The 16,909-nt window shown below is 38.7% G+C and overlaps 1 protein-coding gene across 2 annotated transcripts in view; it reads right to left on the bottom strand.

Annotated features, from left to right (window-relative positions):
- LOC135256671 (collagen alpha-1(XI) chain-like) overlaps window positions 1-16,909 on the bottom strand; it is a 104,210-nt gene that overhangs the window by 8,244 nt on the left and 79,057 nt on the right. For both annotated transcript variants that reach the window (XM_064338667.1, XM_064338668.1), the window contains 11 exons: window positions 16,251-16,304; window positions 13,801-13,908; window positions 10,528-10,581; window positions 9,486-9,539; window positions 9,239-9,292; window positions 7,859-7,912; window positions 6,694-6,801; window positions 6,199-6,252; window positions 5,512-5,565; window positions 3,891-3,944; window positions 378-431 (listed from right to left, as the gene is read on the bottom strand). In XM_064338667.1, the coding sequence (XP_064194737.1) occupies window positions 378-431; window positions 3,891-3,944; window positions 5,512-5,565; window positions 6,199-6,252; window positions 6,694-6,801; window positions 7,859-7,912; window positions 9,239-9,292; window positions 9,486-9,539; window positions 10,528-10,581; window positions 13,801-13,908; window positions 16,251-16,304 (702 nt within the window). The remainder of the gene's footprint in view (window positions 1-377; window positions 432-3,890; window positions 3,945-5,511; window positions 5,566-6,198; window positions 6,253-6,693; window positions 6,802-7,858; window positions 7,913-9,238; window positions 9,293-9,485; window positions 9,540-10,527; window positions 10,582-13,800; window positions 13,909-16,250; window positions 16,305-16,909) is intronic.

The raw sequence follows: 16,909 nt of genomic DNA, 5'->3' as shown, positions 1-16,909 counted from the left end.
CTATTGGGAAATGGCAGCAAGGCATGTTGAAAAATGGGAGGGCCAGCAGGAGAGGAGAATATGAGGCAGCCCTCACCAGTCTTTTTTAGTAGGAAATAATTTATGGCCGACCACTTTTACAATAATTCACTATAGACAAATTATGCTAGCATGTCCTTAGATACATTTTGAGGCTCTGGTGTGACGATATAAATACAGTCAAAAAACATTTAAGGGTGATATGGGGGGGGGAGGGGGTCTGATGTGTGTTTCAGTTTCAGTCAAAGGCATTAGTCACATGACCATGACTGAAGCAGAATGCTCTACACAAAACAGACCTCGAGAGTGACTGAGTCCATTTGGAAAAGGAAAACTCCTATCGTTGATGTACATCTTACCTTTGCGCCTTTTTCTCCTTGCCTGCCTTCAGCACCAAATGGGCCTAAGGGTCCCTAAAAAAAGAAAGTGCATAACTACTATTAGTTACTATTAATTATTATAAGTTACCCTTGATAGCGTACGAGGCCACAAATTTTAAAAAGAAAGAAGACATCCAGGGACAATACAGACATGTGAAACAAACATGTCTGCATTAGCTTAATACGTTACATCCAAGCAAACAGAATAATCACAATGTGAACACTAGTGCCTATATTCTTTTGGTGCTACAAGGCTGAATTTAAATCAGCTGTCACAGAAATTGCCTGTGGACACAGTCCTGCTTGCTGAGTACCATTTAGAGTTCAGCGACAATCTAATGGGATGTACAATGAACCCTGTAGACTATAACATACATTACTCAGTATATGGCTCACTAGTGAATGGAAGGATTTTTCTTCTTTCAATCCAATGCACTTTATTGTGAAGAAACATTACCCTGAGGTGCACCTGCTGTAATTTATTCCCTCATAAACAATACCCAGGCATCTTTAATGCAGATGCATTTCATTGATGATGCAGTTCAGTGCCCACATGCATAGAGACTATCGACATGAAGGGAATGTGTGTGTGTTTGTGCGTGTGTGTGTGTACTACCAGCAGGGAAAAATAAGAAGTCTCCATGAGTCACAAAAATGAACAATTTGTCTCGACTGAACAGAACCATGCACTGTTACTGTAATAAAAGAAAATCTTAGATTCAAGATCCTCTACAGCATATATATTGCATCTGGCTGTGATGTGTGTTTTCATACCAATGTCACTGCCTCTAGGGCCTACAGAACAAAAGGACATGGTGGCTTTCTAGGCCAGATAGCACTAATGGTCCTCCAATTATTTTAGGTTTTCCAGGTCAGCAGTTCTCCCGATCGAAACCTCTGGAGCCTAAGACAGTTCTTTCAGCTTGTTGAGAAGCCTTTGCATCGAAAAACCATAGAAGCACTTTGCAAGAAGATTGAGAAGAGCTGTTTGGGCCATGCTTTGCCATTTTTTTATTATAGGGGTGGGGGTATAGTTGAGACCAAGGATGAAATGGTATACTGGTATGACGCTATACCACAATATTAAATAATAGAACGGTAATCTCCTAAGTTAAAAACATGCCATGCTATACATGATGACATCTAGCAGCAAAGGTTTAGCATGAGTCTTTACTAAAATGTAGCATTTATTCTGTAACAACTGAGTTGGTGGAGCAAGGCTTTCCCCCCCCCCTAGTCTATCAGGCCTCACTGAATTTGACAGCTCTTCAAGTGTAGCTAAAGTAGCTTGGTTTGTAACTATTATTCAAGCATACTTGATGATTCACTTTACATAGACCCTCATGTTTTTCTCCCATACATAAGTTTGGAAGGTTTTAAAAAGATATGGTTGTGACTGAATGCAGAAAGACAATCAAGGCTAAAAAACCATGACAACCTCATACTGTTACACCCCTATTTGAAATCAAATCATGCAGCCAACATTCCAATTGGCCCAAACCACATTGAAATTAATGTTAATTTAATCGCTGACTTGCTTGAACCAATAAAAACATTTTAGTCTTCAGTGAAATGCAATGCCACTGAGTCACTGACAACATGGCAGTTCTGCACATTTTAGAGCCTATTTAAATCATCTCTACATTTTGCATCTTTATAAAGATTCTTTTTTTTTTTAGTAGGTGAACAACGAAAATTACCAAATAGGGTAAGGAATAGTGAGTTGCGCACCCACATAACCTATGGAAGAAAATGGCATGACACTACTTCTGATGCAGCAAATTGCCTGATGCAGCAAACTTGCAGAAATCATCAGTATATAATTTGATCAAATCACTAATATATTCTCAATGATATACTCACTGCCATGGTACAGCTGATATTACACTGTTAATATTTTATATGAATGCCAAAAAAGCCAAAATTGCACTTTCTCTTAAATATCTTTGAAACAAATTGTATATTAATGACAGCTCAATGAAACCTATCCTTATTTGTGATGAAAAAGCTTTGCCTTAGGGAAAACATTTGTAATGTTGAAGGTTATAGGTCATATTGCCATGATTATTACTGCGTTGGCAACTGCCCTGAATGTTGGCTGCACATCTGCAACAAAGATTAGTTTGTTTTTTTGCCAGAAGAGTCCTCATCCGACTCTGTGTCCTTTTCAACAGATAGCTGTTTTGAAGTATAAACATGGATGGGACAGGGGGTGGGTGATGGTAATAACACCCATAAAATCCAAGAAAGATGCTCTGAATGTGTGTGTGTGTGTGTGCGTGTGTGTGTGTGTGTGTGTGTATGTGTATGTGTGTGTGTGTGTGAGAGAGAGAGAGAGAGAGAGAGAGAGAGAGAAACCATGGCAATTCAAATCCCCACATTAGGATGTAAATTAACCAACACCAGTTCAGTTTAAACAACACCCTTTATCCACATTTTGCAGAGTTTTCATTTAACTTTGCCTCTTAAATTGTTTATCACTTGCCTTAAATGTGCAGAGAAAAGCTTTTGCTTTGTAGAAGACTGGTCAAATTATGCAATTATGTCAGTAATTTCAGCAGACTGAAAAATTACGTTTTGAAGATGGGACTTCAAAATACAAGCTCTAGGTGCATTTTAAAAATTGGCATCCTCATTTCCTCTTTCCCTTTGGTGGTAACTGAATTCTTTCAGTATACTACGCTTTTCATTTATGAGTTTCAATCAACTGAGATCCATATTCTATTAAACAACTATATTTATGTTAACCTGAAGGCTATAGTACTCTACCTAAATAAGCTTGGAGGTGAGCACATTTAGCACATTTCAATTTCACATACGGATTTAATATTAGTGTCAAATTGCTTTCTCTCTGAGATTTGATATATTTTTATTTCCATTCACCAGCCATTCATTGCAATGGCTGGCTAAATCTCGGTCTACATTTTCAATCACCTTTTAGACAATATAAGTGCTGCATGGTACAAAGTTGATTGAAAAACACACACAAACACACACACATGAATGCAAACAACATTCTTTAGTATGACACTTTTCAATTGGACATAGATTTTCTCTTAAAAGCAGCACATGAATATTGTTAACTAAAAGTTTCTGATCCTGAAAGCAAACATGTTTTTTGATTTCCAAATACAAATATAAAATGTAAATATGTATGTGTGTGTGGATATACAATGACAATTATAACAAGTATTATAATAAATACTTTTTAGTAACAGAGAATAAATACAAATTTTCAATATCCAAAAGTGCACAGAATTGTTTTGTTCAAGAAAACATTAAACTTTACAAAACTACATATTCACATATTTTTCATATTCAGAGCGAAGCAATACTGGCGTTTCTGCATTCAGATGCTCACAGACATAGCGAAAAAAATCTAATATGGAGTTCAACAGGGTCCATATGTACTCTATTAACGCCATATGAACTCTACAAACTCCACAATGATGTCACTTCCTGTGCAAAATAAGGAGATATGTGGGTACTCACTCTCTTTCCAGGAGGACCTGGTGGGCCAGCTTCACCAGAGGGACCAGGGGGACCCTAAAATATGAGAGAAGGATGAGCTCTGAGGGTTCAAACTCAAGCATACTAGGTAGACAGACTGGTTCATTGATATGTAGTCCATGGTGATAATCTCTTGATCAGCATGAGGTCAGGAATACCTACTGACTATTTTGTCTGCCAGTGCTGCTCTCTGCTTGCAGGGACATACATAACATGGCAAGTGCTCATTTTCAGTCATTCCATGTAATAATAGTAATTTCCCATCAATTTTTAGTGTATTAATTATGCACTGATGTGTACTTAAACCACAAAGATGTACAGCACATGAAAGGTGTTTCTACTAGGCACAATTGGCTTTTTTGAGTATTTGTGGGAATGCTAGATGATGTAGATGCACAATTCTGTAAGTCTAAATGCCTACGTAGGACTATAGGCATAAGAAAGTGCATGCTAAAACAACATTCCTTGATTGATGTGGAAACAAACATAAATCACATTGGAGATGCTTCTTATTTACAAAATATGTCAGATTTATGATTTAAGACATTTTCTAAGTGCGTGTTAAAACACATTTTAGTAGTCATTGTTTTCTTTCCACAATGGAATATGATAAAAACACAATGGAGTTTTTATCTAAGGTATGGTTCTAATGAATACCTACCAGGATTTTTTGTGAGGTGAAACCTGGTTTTAGAACTTTTTTTGAGATAACTCCATTTAAGTGCCGAAATAAAATACTGCTTTTCCATTTTAGCCTTTCCAGATGAGCTAACAGATAATGGATGCAAGCCAAACAAATTAAGATGAGAAATAAAAACCACAAAGATGGATAGAAGTGCTCAGAACTATTCCGCTGGAAAATGGGTGGATACTGAAACTTTATATTGCTAATTAATGGGAAATGCATTTCCCAAATCTAAACTAAATTATAAAATTATTATTACTTTATTCAATACTTTCTATGATCCCATTTTCTAAATATGTATATCTGATTTATGTATAGCTACTGTTTATTGTTATTCTATTAAAGACGATGAATTCTGCATTACTGCTGAATTCATTATTATGATTTACATTCAATTCAATTATAGTCAACTGATCTGAGATAAATATTATATATAATTATATATATCACTTAACAAGAAGTTGCTACTACTGCATTGATTCCGTATAATATTATTGCAATATTCCTGTCCCTTTTTGCTGACAACAGTAGTCCAAAAGGAATATTTTTCACCTTTGCCCAGATACTTCCATGTTGTTCAATAAACTAATTTGAGTCAACCCAATAGGGGGTGTCAAAAACATTTTGCACTGGGCTAGTAGCAATGTTTGTCTCCCAGACAAACATTCTCTTTGCCTTGATGCAAATGTATTTAAGAGAGAGAAAGCAGCTAATCAGATTGTTCATACAATCAGATTACATAAACACGCTAGAGTTTGTCAATTGTGATGGTGAAAATTGGGCCCTAAATGTCACAGTCATATATTCTGACTGTGACTGTGAATGTGTAGTACACTTATGGCAATGTGGCTGATTCAGCCATTGCTGAATTTAGCACTTTATGAATTCTATCAACAAAAAAAAAGAAAAAAAACTTACTGGTTGACCGGATTCTCCATCGTCTCCCTTATCACCTGCAGCCCCATCAACTCCCTGGAATAAAACAAATTTAAAAATGAAATCTCATCCATAGAATGAACATCAATTCATTAGAAATTTTTTAATTATTTATTCTTTATGATTTCTTTGCTCCACAATTTGGAATCAACGGTTGTTTCCCTCCAGTTACTCTCTAGTGTGCTGCCCCACCTGCACTCATTCACGAGACACACCACGGCCCAAAAATCACAAAATGGAGAGAAATCCCTTGCTGAAGACAAATGGTAACCTACAGGTGCCTGGTGAATATCTCGGGAGTACATAATGCTTCTATGGACTCCCAAGGTTACAGAAGCCAAACTGTCATTAAAATATCTTTCCAGACCATGCCACTGTGGAGCACCTATTCACTCGTACTTTTCATGAAGCTCGACTTTGTACAAAGCCAAGGATATTCTTTCAAGATCGTGTTCTAACCCGGGTCCACATGACATCAAAGATGAAGATGAATTGCTTGTTCACTCAAGGTCCAGGGTCATTACAACAGATATATTCTGTCAATATTTTTTCAGACAAAACTTCAGATTACTCATGATTTCCTCATTTTCAAGACCATGTTGAAAATACTGGTGTGGCAGAAAAGCACTTGTAGATTGAATTGCATTGCAGTTTATGCACTATACTCACAGCAACACCAGGCTCTCCAGGAGGACCAGGATCTCCAGGGAATCCAACGGGACCCTATATAACATTGGTACAATAGATTGAGAACTAGCATCAGTCACAGAATGACAGTTTTGATTCAACCTAAACACAGGCAATATAGCCCTAACAATCACTGTTTTGTTAATACCGTTAAATAAAACACACCAGTAATTATGCAGTATTTCAATTTTGTTCAAATATTAAGGTAAATTCCTGCATTTATATTGGCTAAAATGCACATTTTCGGGGGTTCATTGAGTTTTTGAACCTGTATCATAGCTGAAGCACTCATAAGAGTTGAATTGTTGACCTTTACAAGTGTGGATGCCTTTCATAAAACTTCAAGCCAGGTAGAGTCATGCATCTGTTTACTGTACAATAAGACTTAAGAATGATTGGGTACGGAACCCTGAAATGGTGCTTAAATTCTTCATTCACTTAAAAGGACTCAATTCTGGGGAAACTTGGGTAACGTACAGGGTTGCCTTTGGGGCCGTCGTCTCCGGGGGGCCCTTTGGCTCCAGCGGGACCAGCAGCTCCAGGTGGACCTGCCTCTCCCTTATCTCCTCGCTCACCTCTGGGTCCCTGCAAATGACATTAGGGCCATCAATATCCTTGGCACAAAATAAACATAAGAATAATAAATACCTATACATAGCTATTTTAAAGCAGTGCACTCAAAGCACTACTGTATAAAGCAAGACGTCAACAGTGAAAACGCATTGCGAAGAAAAATAAGCTCAGGAGAAAGTGGAAAAAAAATGCACTTACATAAATCTGGATGTGGGTAAAATGACTGAAATCTAGATATTTACATGGATAGTCCCATCCCCTTGCAATGGTTCCAAGCATAGGTTTAAAGTACTCTAAGTAATATGTCAGAAGCATTATAACTAATAAAGACCTGCACAGCATGCGTTGCAAATATCACTCTAATTAAGGGTGCTAAATTGGATACAAGCCCTGTCTAAGAGCAGACAGGAACAACAGCGTGCTGAGGGGCCTCTGCAGTGGAGTAAACAGTATAAATATAGGATCTGAGACAGGATACTGTCAGCCCCATTAAGGAGACACTCTTCCACTCAATGGCACAATGGTTCCTTTTCAATCAATAGCATGGACTCTGCACGTCCATCAGTCAATTAAAATGATAGAACCAGCACATTGATATAATGTGACAGACAAGCTTAAGAATAACCCAACCCAACGCTGAGCTGACCGTACAGGACCCTTCATTCAGACAAGATTAATGACAATGTCAAAGTGAATTACTTTATATACCAGCCTACACACATGATAATATATCAAAAAATATAAATATTGATAATAGCATCTCTCCTCTCACAGGCACTTGACATATTGTCTGCTGGGCGGTGATAAATATTCTGCGATACAGCAATTCAAACAGTATGAGAATTTTCACGAGGTTCCTAAAGAACATACCAAGTACAGTCCACAAGAGCCTGCAGTGGTGGTCCTTTTAGAGTGTATAAAATGGGTAGTTATTTGATGAGCAGATATGCGAGTTCCCTGCTACGATGGAGCTTGGCAACAAACAGGAGGCTTAATTAGAAGCGCAGCTGAATATTAATCACAACCCATTTACACGCACACAGTAATACAATGGCAGCGTGACACTTACTGCAATGCCGGCCTCCCCAGGTGGTCCAGGATTACCAGCTTCACCGTGTTCACCCTGCGGAACATTACATTGGTCACGTCACCACGGTAATCAGACCTCATCAGAGCCTAGCAAGTGAATAAAGGCTGTTATGTGGAATAATTTTGTAATCATGGGTATCATTAAAATACAATTACACAACACTTTGTTTTACTGCTATTAGCTGCTAATTTGTGCTATTTCAGTATTATGTCATTCCAAATTCAAACCTCAAACTAACATTGAATCTTTTTTGTTTGTTTGCTTTTACAATATACCTACATTTTCTTGACAAATTGCTTACTTTTCATGAATTATACACAGAAAAGAACCCAATGCAAATGCAGCCATGTCTTTGGGGACACAATATTTGATTAAGTCACCGCCCAGAGGCATTAGCACAGCATGGCTAACTTTCAGATGTCAGCATCAAACTGGAATATGAAGCTGGAATGAGGAAAGCTTAAAATGAGCGGACTAGCTGACTGGCCACCGTTGCATGTCAAACAGGCAGCGAAGCTGTGACAGTGGGCTCTGTGCTGAACCAATTAAGGACATGGGGATTAGCAGTTCACTGAAGGAAAAAGAAATGTTGACAAAAGGATAAAATGTGACATTAAGCCAAGGCATCCCATATGGACACGAGTATACACACATTGCCATCGGCATTTTGCTCTCCCCATCGCTAGTTTTCACTGACGGATTCCTCTTGGACTGGATTTCACTGAACGCAAAAGAGAGACCGTAGCCCTCTCTGACCTTATTGTTGTACACTGCCATATAAACACTCCTGATGAAGTGGTGTACCCCTTCACTTTACAAGTGGATTTTAAGAATAATGTTGGACTGCATATTGGCAGAAGTGGGAACAAGCTTTTTTGGTACAATCAGCATGATGATAACGCTCCATGGTAAATTTAGCAGGAATAGTGCCACTGCCAGACATGATATTATGGCATGAGGAAGGTGGCCAAATGGCAGTAGAACACGAGTGGTGTTGATGGAAGTGCTGCAAATTAGACATTAATTATGTCTGGGATTTTGGCTCAAAACAAGGCCTGCTGCTGAAATGAACAAACTCTTTGAGACAGGAAGTCCACACAGCAGAACTGTGGGTTCGATTTCCAGGTGAAACCCAGCTGTTGCTAGAGCAAGGCACCGAACTCGAATGACTCCAGTAAAAAACTGCACAGTGAGGAAGCAAATTTTGAACAAATGAATAGCTGCAAATAAATAAATGTAGGACTAGCATGCCCGATACCATGATGGTTGGTTTCCAGCCTGTGTAAGGAAAAGTACAGGCTTCAACTATGGTGCAGCTTCCAACAGATATTGCTTCACGGATATGAAGAAGACTCTCACCTTCTCTCCCACTGCTCCCACTGAGCCCACACCACCCGTGGGACCCTGTGCACCCTGTCAGTAAAACACAAAACAGCATGAGGCAAACAAAGAGTAGACAAGTTTATATAAAGCGAAATGTAACTGGCAAATACATTAAGAGTGAAGAATGTCAGTTAAATGAATACGGTAGACATCAAAGTTAATAAGAGCATAATGCTATTGCATATACACCTTGAAGAAAGGTAAACACCACTGCTCTACTTACATCAGCTCCGCTTGGCCCCTGAGGACCTCTTGGGCCAGGGGGACCAGGTGGACCCTATGGGGAAAAAAACAATTGCAGTTTAATGCGCTGGCTGCACATTTCCCATGTCCCATATAACCAACTTCTATAGTGGGGCAGCATACTGTAACTGAAATTAAATGGTACTATTTTGAAGGTGCTTTACTGTAAACCACGGACACTAACTGTCAGTGAGTATTACAGTGACAGTGCTGTTTCACAACATGTGGCCAAATCGCAATGTGTTGAAAATAGTATATGTGGATTTATATATAGAATTGAAATGTCAGTGAAGAAAATGACACAAATGCAATAAAATATTATTGTATTATTATTCTGTTTATGAGTATTATTCTGGATCCATCCACTGGTTTCTACTGGAATATGTTTTGATTCTCAGATTTATATTTTCCATCATTGTGGCTCATACCTTCTGGCTGGGACATGTGGTCTTCATTATCTAAAGCGTTGAGAACCACTGCACTGCAGTGAAGTATTATTAATGAGGAACTGAGAGAGCATGTGCAAACAGCTGTTCTTGTGATTCTAAAGGGGCTTCATTTTAAACTTGAACAGGGACAAATAAGATTATACCAGGGTATGCAGTAAAGGGAGTGTAGTAGAATGTTTGCTTTTAAATGTCCTCTCCAAAAGTAATGAGATACATGGAAAGACATTGGAGAACTTGGAGCACTCAAAATTAGGTGAAGTTGGCTCATGAAACACTGATTTCCAAGCTAAGCAACTTGCCAAAAAAAGGCCAAATGATATGTGCAAAAAGATGAAAATGAGCCAGAAAAGAAGACAAATTTATGTGTTCTCACTGAAAAAAGAAAATATCTATAACGAAATTAAAGAGGAAATATATTCCTCTTTTACTAAAGAGGAATATAATTCCTTGCTGAATGGATGAATGACTTGATGTAACTTGTTCAATGATGGCAAAAGACAACTTTGCACCAGCTGTCAGGACAGTGATGTGCATCTTCATATGGAGGTTTTTGTTAAAATAGGGGAAACTCACCATCGGTCCCACGTCACCATTCTCTCCCTTTTCGCCTGGTGGTCCAGGAAGACCCTTTGAGGAAACAGGAAGTTACAGTAAGTGCCAGGAAGCGGTCCCCTTTTGTTTTGAGTGAGATATTTATGCTTTTTTTTCCGAACGGATTGCCATTATCAGTTGCTATTTCATTGGAACTGATAACATACATCTTATCAGTGTTTGAAATTACATAAGTAGAATAGAATAACTTTTTTTTTTCCTGGGGGGGGAGACTACAGGGAATTATATGAAATGAAACTGCAGTAAAAGTGGTTAAGAGTCTCAGCAAATCGGCTGCAGTATTCCACGGACTGAAGGCCAGGGTTATTCTGCTTAGACCCGCTTAGAAGATTTTTATTCCTCTCCAAGCATCTCTCATCTGCCCCTCTTGCAACAGATTTTCAAACTTCTCTTTATATGTCCTCTTCACCTCTTTGATTTATTTATTTAGCCAGACCTGGATGAGTTTTGACTCCTGATGCGCTCCTTTCCTTAATGTTAAGCTCCTTTGTAACCCAGGGCTTGCTGTTTGAGAATGCCTTCAATGTCTTTGATGGAACAATGGTTTCCTCACAGAATTCTGAGATAAGAAAATTCCAGTTCTCACTTGATTTACAAGATGTTGCAGTTGAATCCCTGGAATATGATAATGAATGGTCTACAATGATAAATTAAACTGGAATTTGTATGGGTTTTTAATTCATTTTGAGGATATTAGATAAATGCTCCTTGCAAGTTAATTAGTCACATGGTGCTCTAAGTCTATTAGCATTCAAAGTATTTACTGCATAGTTACTGTATTTATGTGTGATAAGTAAAGGAAAAAAAAAATCACTGTGGAAGTGAATTGAAACAGGGAATGGAAGTAAAGCAATCATAACAAATGGCAGTAAAGCTAGTTGTAATATTCTATTAAATTTGCACAGGTCCATGGTGAAAAAAAAAACTGCTGATGATTTGACACAGTTAAACTGTTAATGCGCTTAGCAATCTCACATAATAAATGTTAAATGGATTTTTCTTATCCGTTGAAGATGCTGCCATTTTATTTTGCATGCAGAATATACCAGTTTTAATAAAAAAGGCCTTCATTACACACATTTGGGTGGTTTACTTTTGGCAACAATGAAGTCACTTCAAATTCATGATACAGAAACACCACATTTAAACACTGATTTTGATGTCCTGAAATATGGCTGCACACACTGTATATTGTTTCTTGGAATATCAGTTAAACACTATTTTGTTTTAATTAAAGGGTAAGCACCACATAATGGCATCCCTCAACGATATTAGACAAATTCATTTTAGTCTAGAGGTTTTTCATTAAATTAAGCTGAAATTGTTATTCGTATGGCTTCAAATTTGAAGAACTGATCACTCCTGACGAAAACACCCAAAGACACACTGGAAGATTACTCATGTGATGCGTGACACAATAAGTAGAAAACACACACATATCTGCTATTACACCTTTCAGTTGAAAAGATGACAGAAATGGACAGCATTTGGTAAAAAATGACAGAAATGGACAGCATTGAAATATCTGATTCTGAATCAAAGCACATTATCAGTGACTCAGATGACTCGGATGACTGAAGAGTCTGCAGAAGACATAATCCCTGATTCTGATACCGCAATACTACTGTTCAGCTTTGAGCCAGAGGTGATCGGATTTGAGGAATTCATTTTGAAGCTAACAACCAGAGTACTTTCTGGGAAATTCACTTTTCCTAAAATAGGACTACTTCTTCCATTTGGCTGGTGTATTTCATTTTTATATCTGGTGCTTACCCTTTAAATTAAATTAAACTTATTAAATTTAGTCTAAAATTGAAGATAATTGGAGGGAAGAAAGATGAAACAGTTAGAGCTTTATTAAATGCACAGAAATATCTGTCTCTCAGGAGTTTCGGATTCACGCATGCCCACACATGCCCCACAAAAACACACAAACACACAGACATACATTATTGCACATACTGTACACCCACCCACATACATTTCTTTATTCTCCTTTATACGGAAATGGACAGATGCAAGTGCATAAACACATTAAGATGTGACAGACAGAATAACTACTCACAGGCTCCAGAGTGCTTGCCGCAAACTGTGCCACAGAGCCCAGGATAATTGTAGGTTTGAGCCTGGGCTACGCTCCTAGCTGTTTACAAAAATGAGTTGGTCAATTTGCTTCATTCCACCATTGTTAGGATGGTAAGAATATGACTACGGTTTTTTCAGGTAACCATGGTAGTAGTTCCTCCTGCAGTACTCAGTGGCCTGCAGTGTGTGAGTCAGTCACTGCCTCATAAGCAGGCATCAGCGTTAACCCTCCTCTGATAGGCTTTAGCTCTTCTGTAGTGCTGCATGGGTTGCAGTGAGTAAAATAATTCACAGCCCCTTTAGTTTGTTATGCATGGACCAATGGAATGGAATAGTTACATAAAGACTCAATTTCCTTTAAAATGTGGTAACAGGTGTTCTAAAAAAATGCACACAGAAAGACTGTGATATTTTCTCATTGAAACAGATACTCAATCTATATATTCTTGCTTGTTGGCTTTTAGCCTTAACTATTAAAAGAAGCCAACAACTGTATATAGGCAATACATAAAATTACGAATAGTTACTCCTTCACTCCTCTTTAAAAAACCTCCAACTTCAATGTGCCTCCATTAAAGATCATTAATGACTACTATAATTACAATGAATGCTACATATTCAATGGAATTCAGCCTATTTGAGTTGGAGGTTAGCCAAATCGATTAATGAGTGTACTTTTAGTCCAATTAAAAGTCTGTTGCAGTGAAGGACTACAGATTCTGATCTAATAGCAGCTGCGGTCTGTGAAATTTCATTATAAAATGACTTAAGGATCACTTAATGGCCACTTCATTCAAGGTAATGCAGCAAGTGTTAGGTTTTCATTCATTCACCTTACATATGACGGCTTGACCAGTAAATGTGACATTTTCTCAGTCTCCAGTACTCCACTGCATCATGACCATAGTTCAAATGGCTAGTGCATGGTAGTCTACCAGTTAATTTTTACACTAAACCTTAATTAGCAAAATATTGAATTTCTGTGGACCCACAGTGGTCACGCGTCTCAATGCTATGTAAAATTTCTTCTTCTGGTAACCTACCACACCACAACCCCATGTTTTCTGTGTAGTTTGTATGCATGTAGGTGCGTTCAGTGCATATCTGTATGTGAGTGTGTTCATACTTGTGTATGTGTGTAGGACTCACCTGCAATCCGATGGGGCCTGGGGGACCGGGGAACCCTCGTGATCCTTCATCTCCTTTCTGTCCAAACATGCCCTGCTGACCACGGGGTCCCGCCTCTCCATCAGCTCCCTGTAGCACAGAAGCAACGATTAGCTGCCAATCACACTGATGCACGACATGTCTGATCACATCTGCACTGGGTTGGCTGCGTTTCCTGGCAGATGCGAGCCGAAATTGCGCATTGTGCTTGATAGTGCAGACCTTACAATGAATAAGGTGCTTACTGCCTGGAAGCACTGGAGCTTTGAGTCAATTTCAATTCAGATTCTCTTCATCATAATTGTGTGCAATGGTCCACGAGCCAATATTCAAGGACAGTCAATGCTAAATGAAAAATGACCATTACGGCAATTCAACAACATTAAATGTTGTTCTGAGCCATCTGCAGAATCAAAACTGCCACAGTATACAAGGCAATAGAGATTTGGCAGCTACTGCTGATTGTGTATATCTCAGAGTTATCTAGTGTATGCAGTAGTCCAGTGAGGAAGCTATAAAGGAAACAGCCAAGCTCATAATAATTACAGAACCCATGCCCTGGGGTGAAGACACCTAGCATGATTCCACGATCCTGAAACTCTTTGGTTTGCCAGTGTGACTCCCTGATTTAGCTGTAGCCGTCTGACACAGTGCGGCAGGTGTACCTGTAATATACTTATTTTCAAAAACTTATTCTGTGAATTTCAGGGCATAACCCTTGCTATTCATAAAAAAGATCATATTTTTTATTTGAGCTGGAAAATCCAATCATTTTTATTGAAAAATGAGAAAACGCCCTGGGTTACACAGCATCATTTTTGAGAATGAGAGCACTATGAATTGCCTCATTCATTTTATTGTTCTGTGTTCCAGATCAATCTATCACCTTTACTAATAACAATTATATTTATTTAATATTATATATTAATTTGAAAAGGTTTTCTAAAAAAAAAAAAAAGCCAATACATTTTAGAAAAACATGGCAAATACTGTCCGAATTTTAAACATATACGACAGGCGATGCAAAGTGTCAGGGAAGTGCTGAGAAATGAAATGAAATTTTCAGTGGAAAAATCACACAGGGTTTCTGTATATAAAAGAGCCCAAATATATAGTTGCACCCAAGGGACATGCATTGCCTGGGGTTACAGTGAATAAAAGTGAAAAAAAATAAAATAAACTGCTGTTTAATCTTATTCCAGACTCAATACGAAGAATTCTCTGACAGAAAGATGCTGCTTTATTGCATAGATTTGCATACAAAGTCAGCCAAAGAGTTGGTGCATAAAATCAAGCATACAGCCACGGAATCTCCACAGACAAACATTGGCAGTAGAATGGGTCATACTGAAGAGCTCAGTGACTTTCAACGTGGTACTGCCATAGGATGCCACCTTTCCAACAAGTCAGTTCTTCAAATGTGTACCATGCTAGAGCTACCCCGGTTAACTGTAAGTGCTGTCATTGTGAAGTGGAAACGTCTATGAGTAACAACAGCTCAGCCACGAATCGGTAGGCCTCACAAACTCACAGAACAGGTCCAATGAGTGCTGAAACACATCATCAAACAAATCATCTGTCCTCTGTCGCAGCACTCACTACCGAGTTCCAGACTGCCTCTGGAAACAACATCAGCACAAGAACCGTTTGTCGGGAGCTTCAGGAAATGGGTTTCCATGAACGAGCAGTCATGGTATGGGGCTGTTTTTCATGGTTTGGGTTAGACCCCTTAGCTCCAGTGAAGAAAAATCTTAATGCTACAGCATAGCTTTCTAGAGTAATGGTAAATGGTAAATGGTAGAGAAATGTGTGCTTCCAACTTTGTGGCAACAGTTCGGGGAAGGCCCTTTCTTGTTTCAGCATGACAAGGCACAAAGCAAGATCCATAAAGGCATGGTTTTTTGCATTTGGTGTGGAAGAATTTGATTGGCCTGCACAAAGCCCTGATCTCAACCCCACTGAACACCTTTGGGATGAATTGGAATGCTGACTGTGAGCGAGGCCTTATCGTCCAACATCAGTGCCTGACCTCACTAATGCTCTTGTGGCTGAATGGAGCCAAATCCTCGCAGCCATGTTCTGAAATCTAGTGGAAAGCCTTCCCATAAGAATGGAGGCTGTTATAGCAGCACAGGGGGGAGACCAACTCCAAATTAATGCCATGGTTTTAGAATGAGGTATTCAACAAGCACATATGGGTATGATGTTCAGGTGTCCAAATACTTTTGGCCATGTAGTGTATATGACAGTCAGAGGACAGAGGGGTATAATTTTGTGTACTAGGATGTAAATATTTGGCTTTGGAAATGCCAACAAAGCATTCTGAATTCAACTGATATTAAAGCAAGCGATGCAACACACAGTTTCTGGTCTGTTGACAGGAGAAGAATAAACAAATGTGAAGCTGGATGTGGCAATGAACAGATACTCACCGCAGGACCAGGGGCACCAATCACACCCTGAAGACCAGCTGCACCCGGAGGACCCTGGAAGCAGCAAACAGAAGAAAAAAAGGTCACCCTGTGCTTAACGCCCGTGAGATTCTGGCCTACTCACCTTTTCTTGTTCTGTGAAAACAGGAGAGGAGACAGTCTGCCCTTCCTTTGTATTTTTTAACTTTATTTGGACAGGTGGAAAGTAGACAGAGTGACAGATACAGAAGGGATCATAGCACAGAAAACCATTTTTTTCTTTTGCATTTTTAAATATGTTCCAGTTTTACAATAAATGTACCACAGCTCAAAAACTCAGCTTTTTGGTGAAAATCTGATATAATGATGGTGGATATGTATATTTCCCCAGCATTACTAGTTAAGGAAAAAAATATGCCCTTGGGGTGTTACAGTACCTCTGTTTGCACTGCATAAAAAAGCTCAATGCAGCAATTGAGCTGAAGCTGAGCAATATACCTCCTGAATAACTAATCAACTGGCAGGTAGTTGTGATGAGGGTACTGAAATCAGCCATGTGGTGTCTGAATGTAAATTACCTTCTTATTTTAAAAAAAGCCCAGAGAAATAGTGTATTCCTGAGTCATCTCAGCTTTAATGCACCAGTCTTGCATTGCTATATTAGCTGTAGACAGCATTTT

This window comes from Anguilla rostrata, chromosome 6 (genome assembly GCF_018555375.3).
Source record: "Anguilla rostrata isolate EN2019 chromosome 6, ASM1855537v3, whole genome shotgun sequence".
NCBI classification, from domain to species: Eukaryota; Metazoa; Chordata; class Actinopteri; order Anguilliformes; family Anguillidae; genus Anguilla; species Anguilla rostrata.
This window is presented reverse-complemented; position numbering and strand designations above follow the sequence as displayed.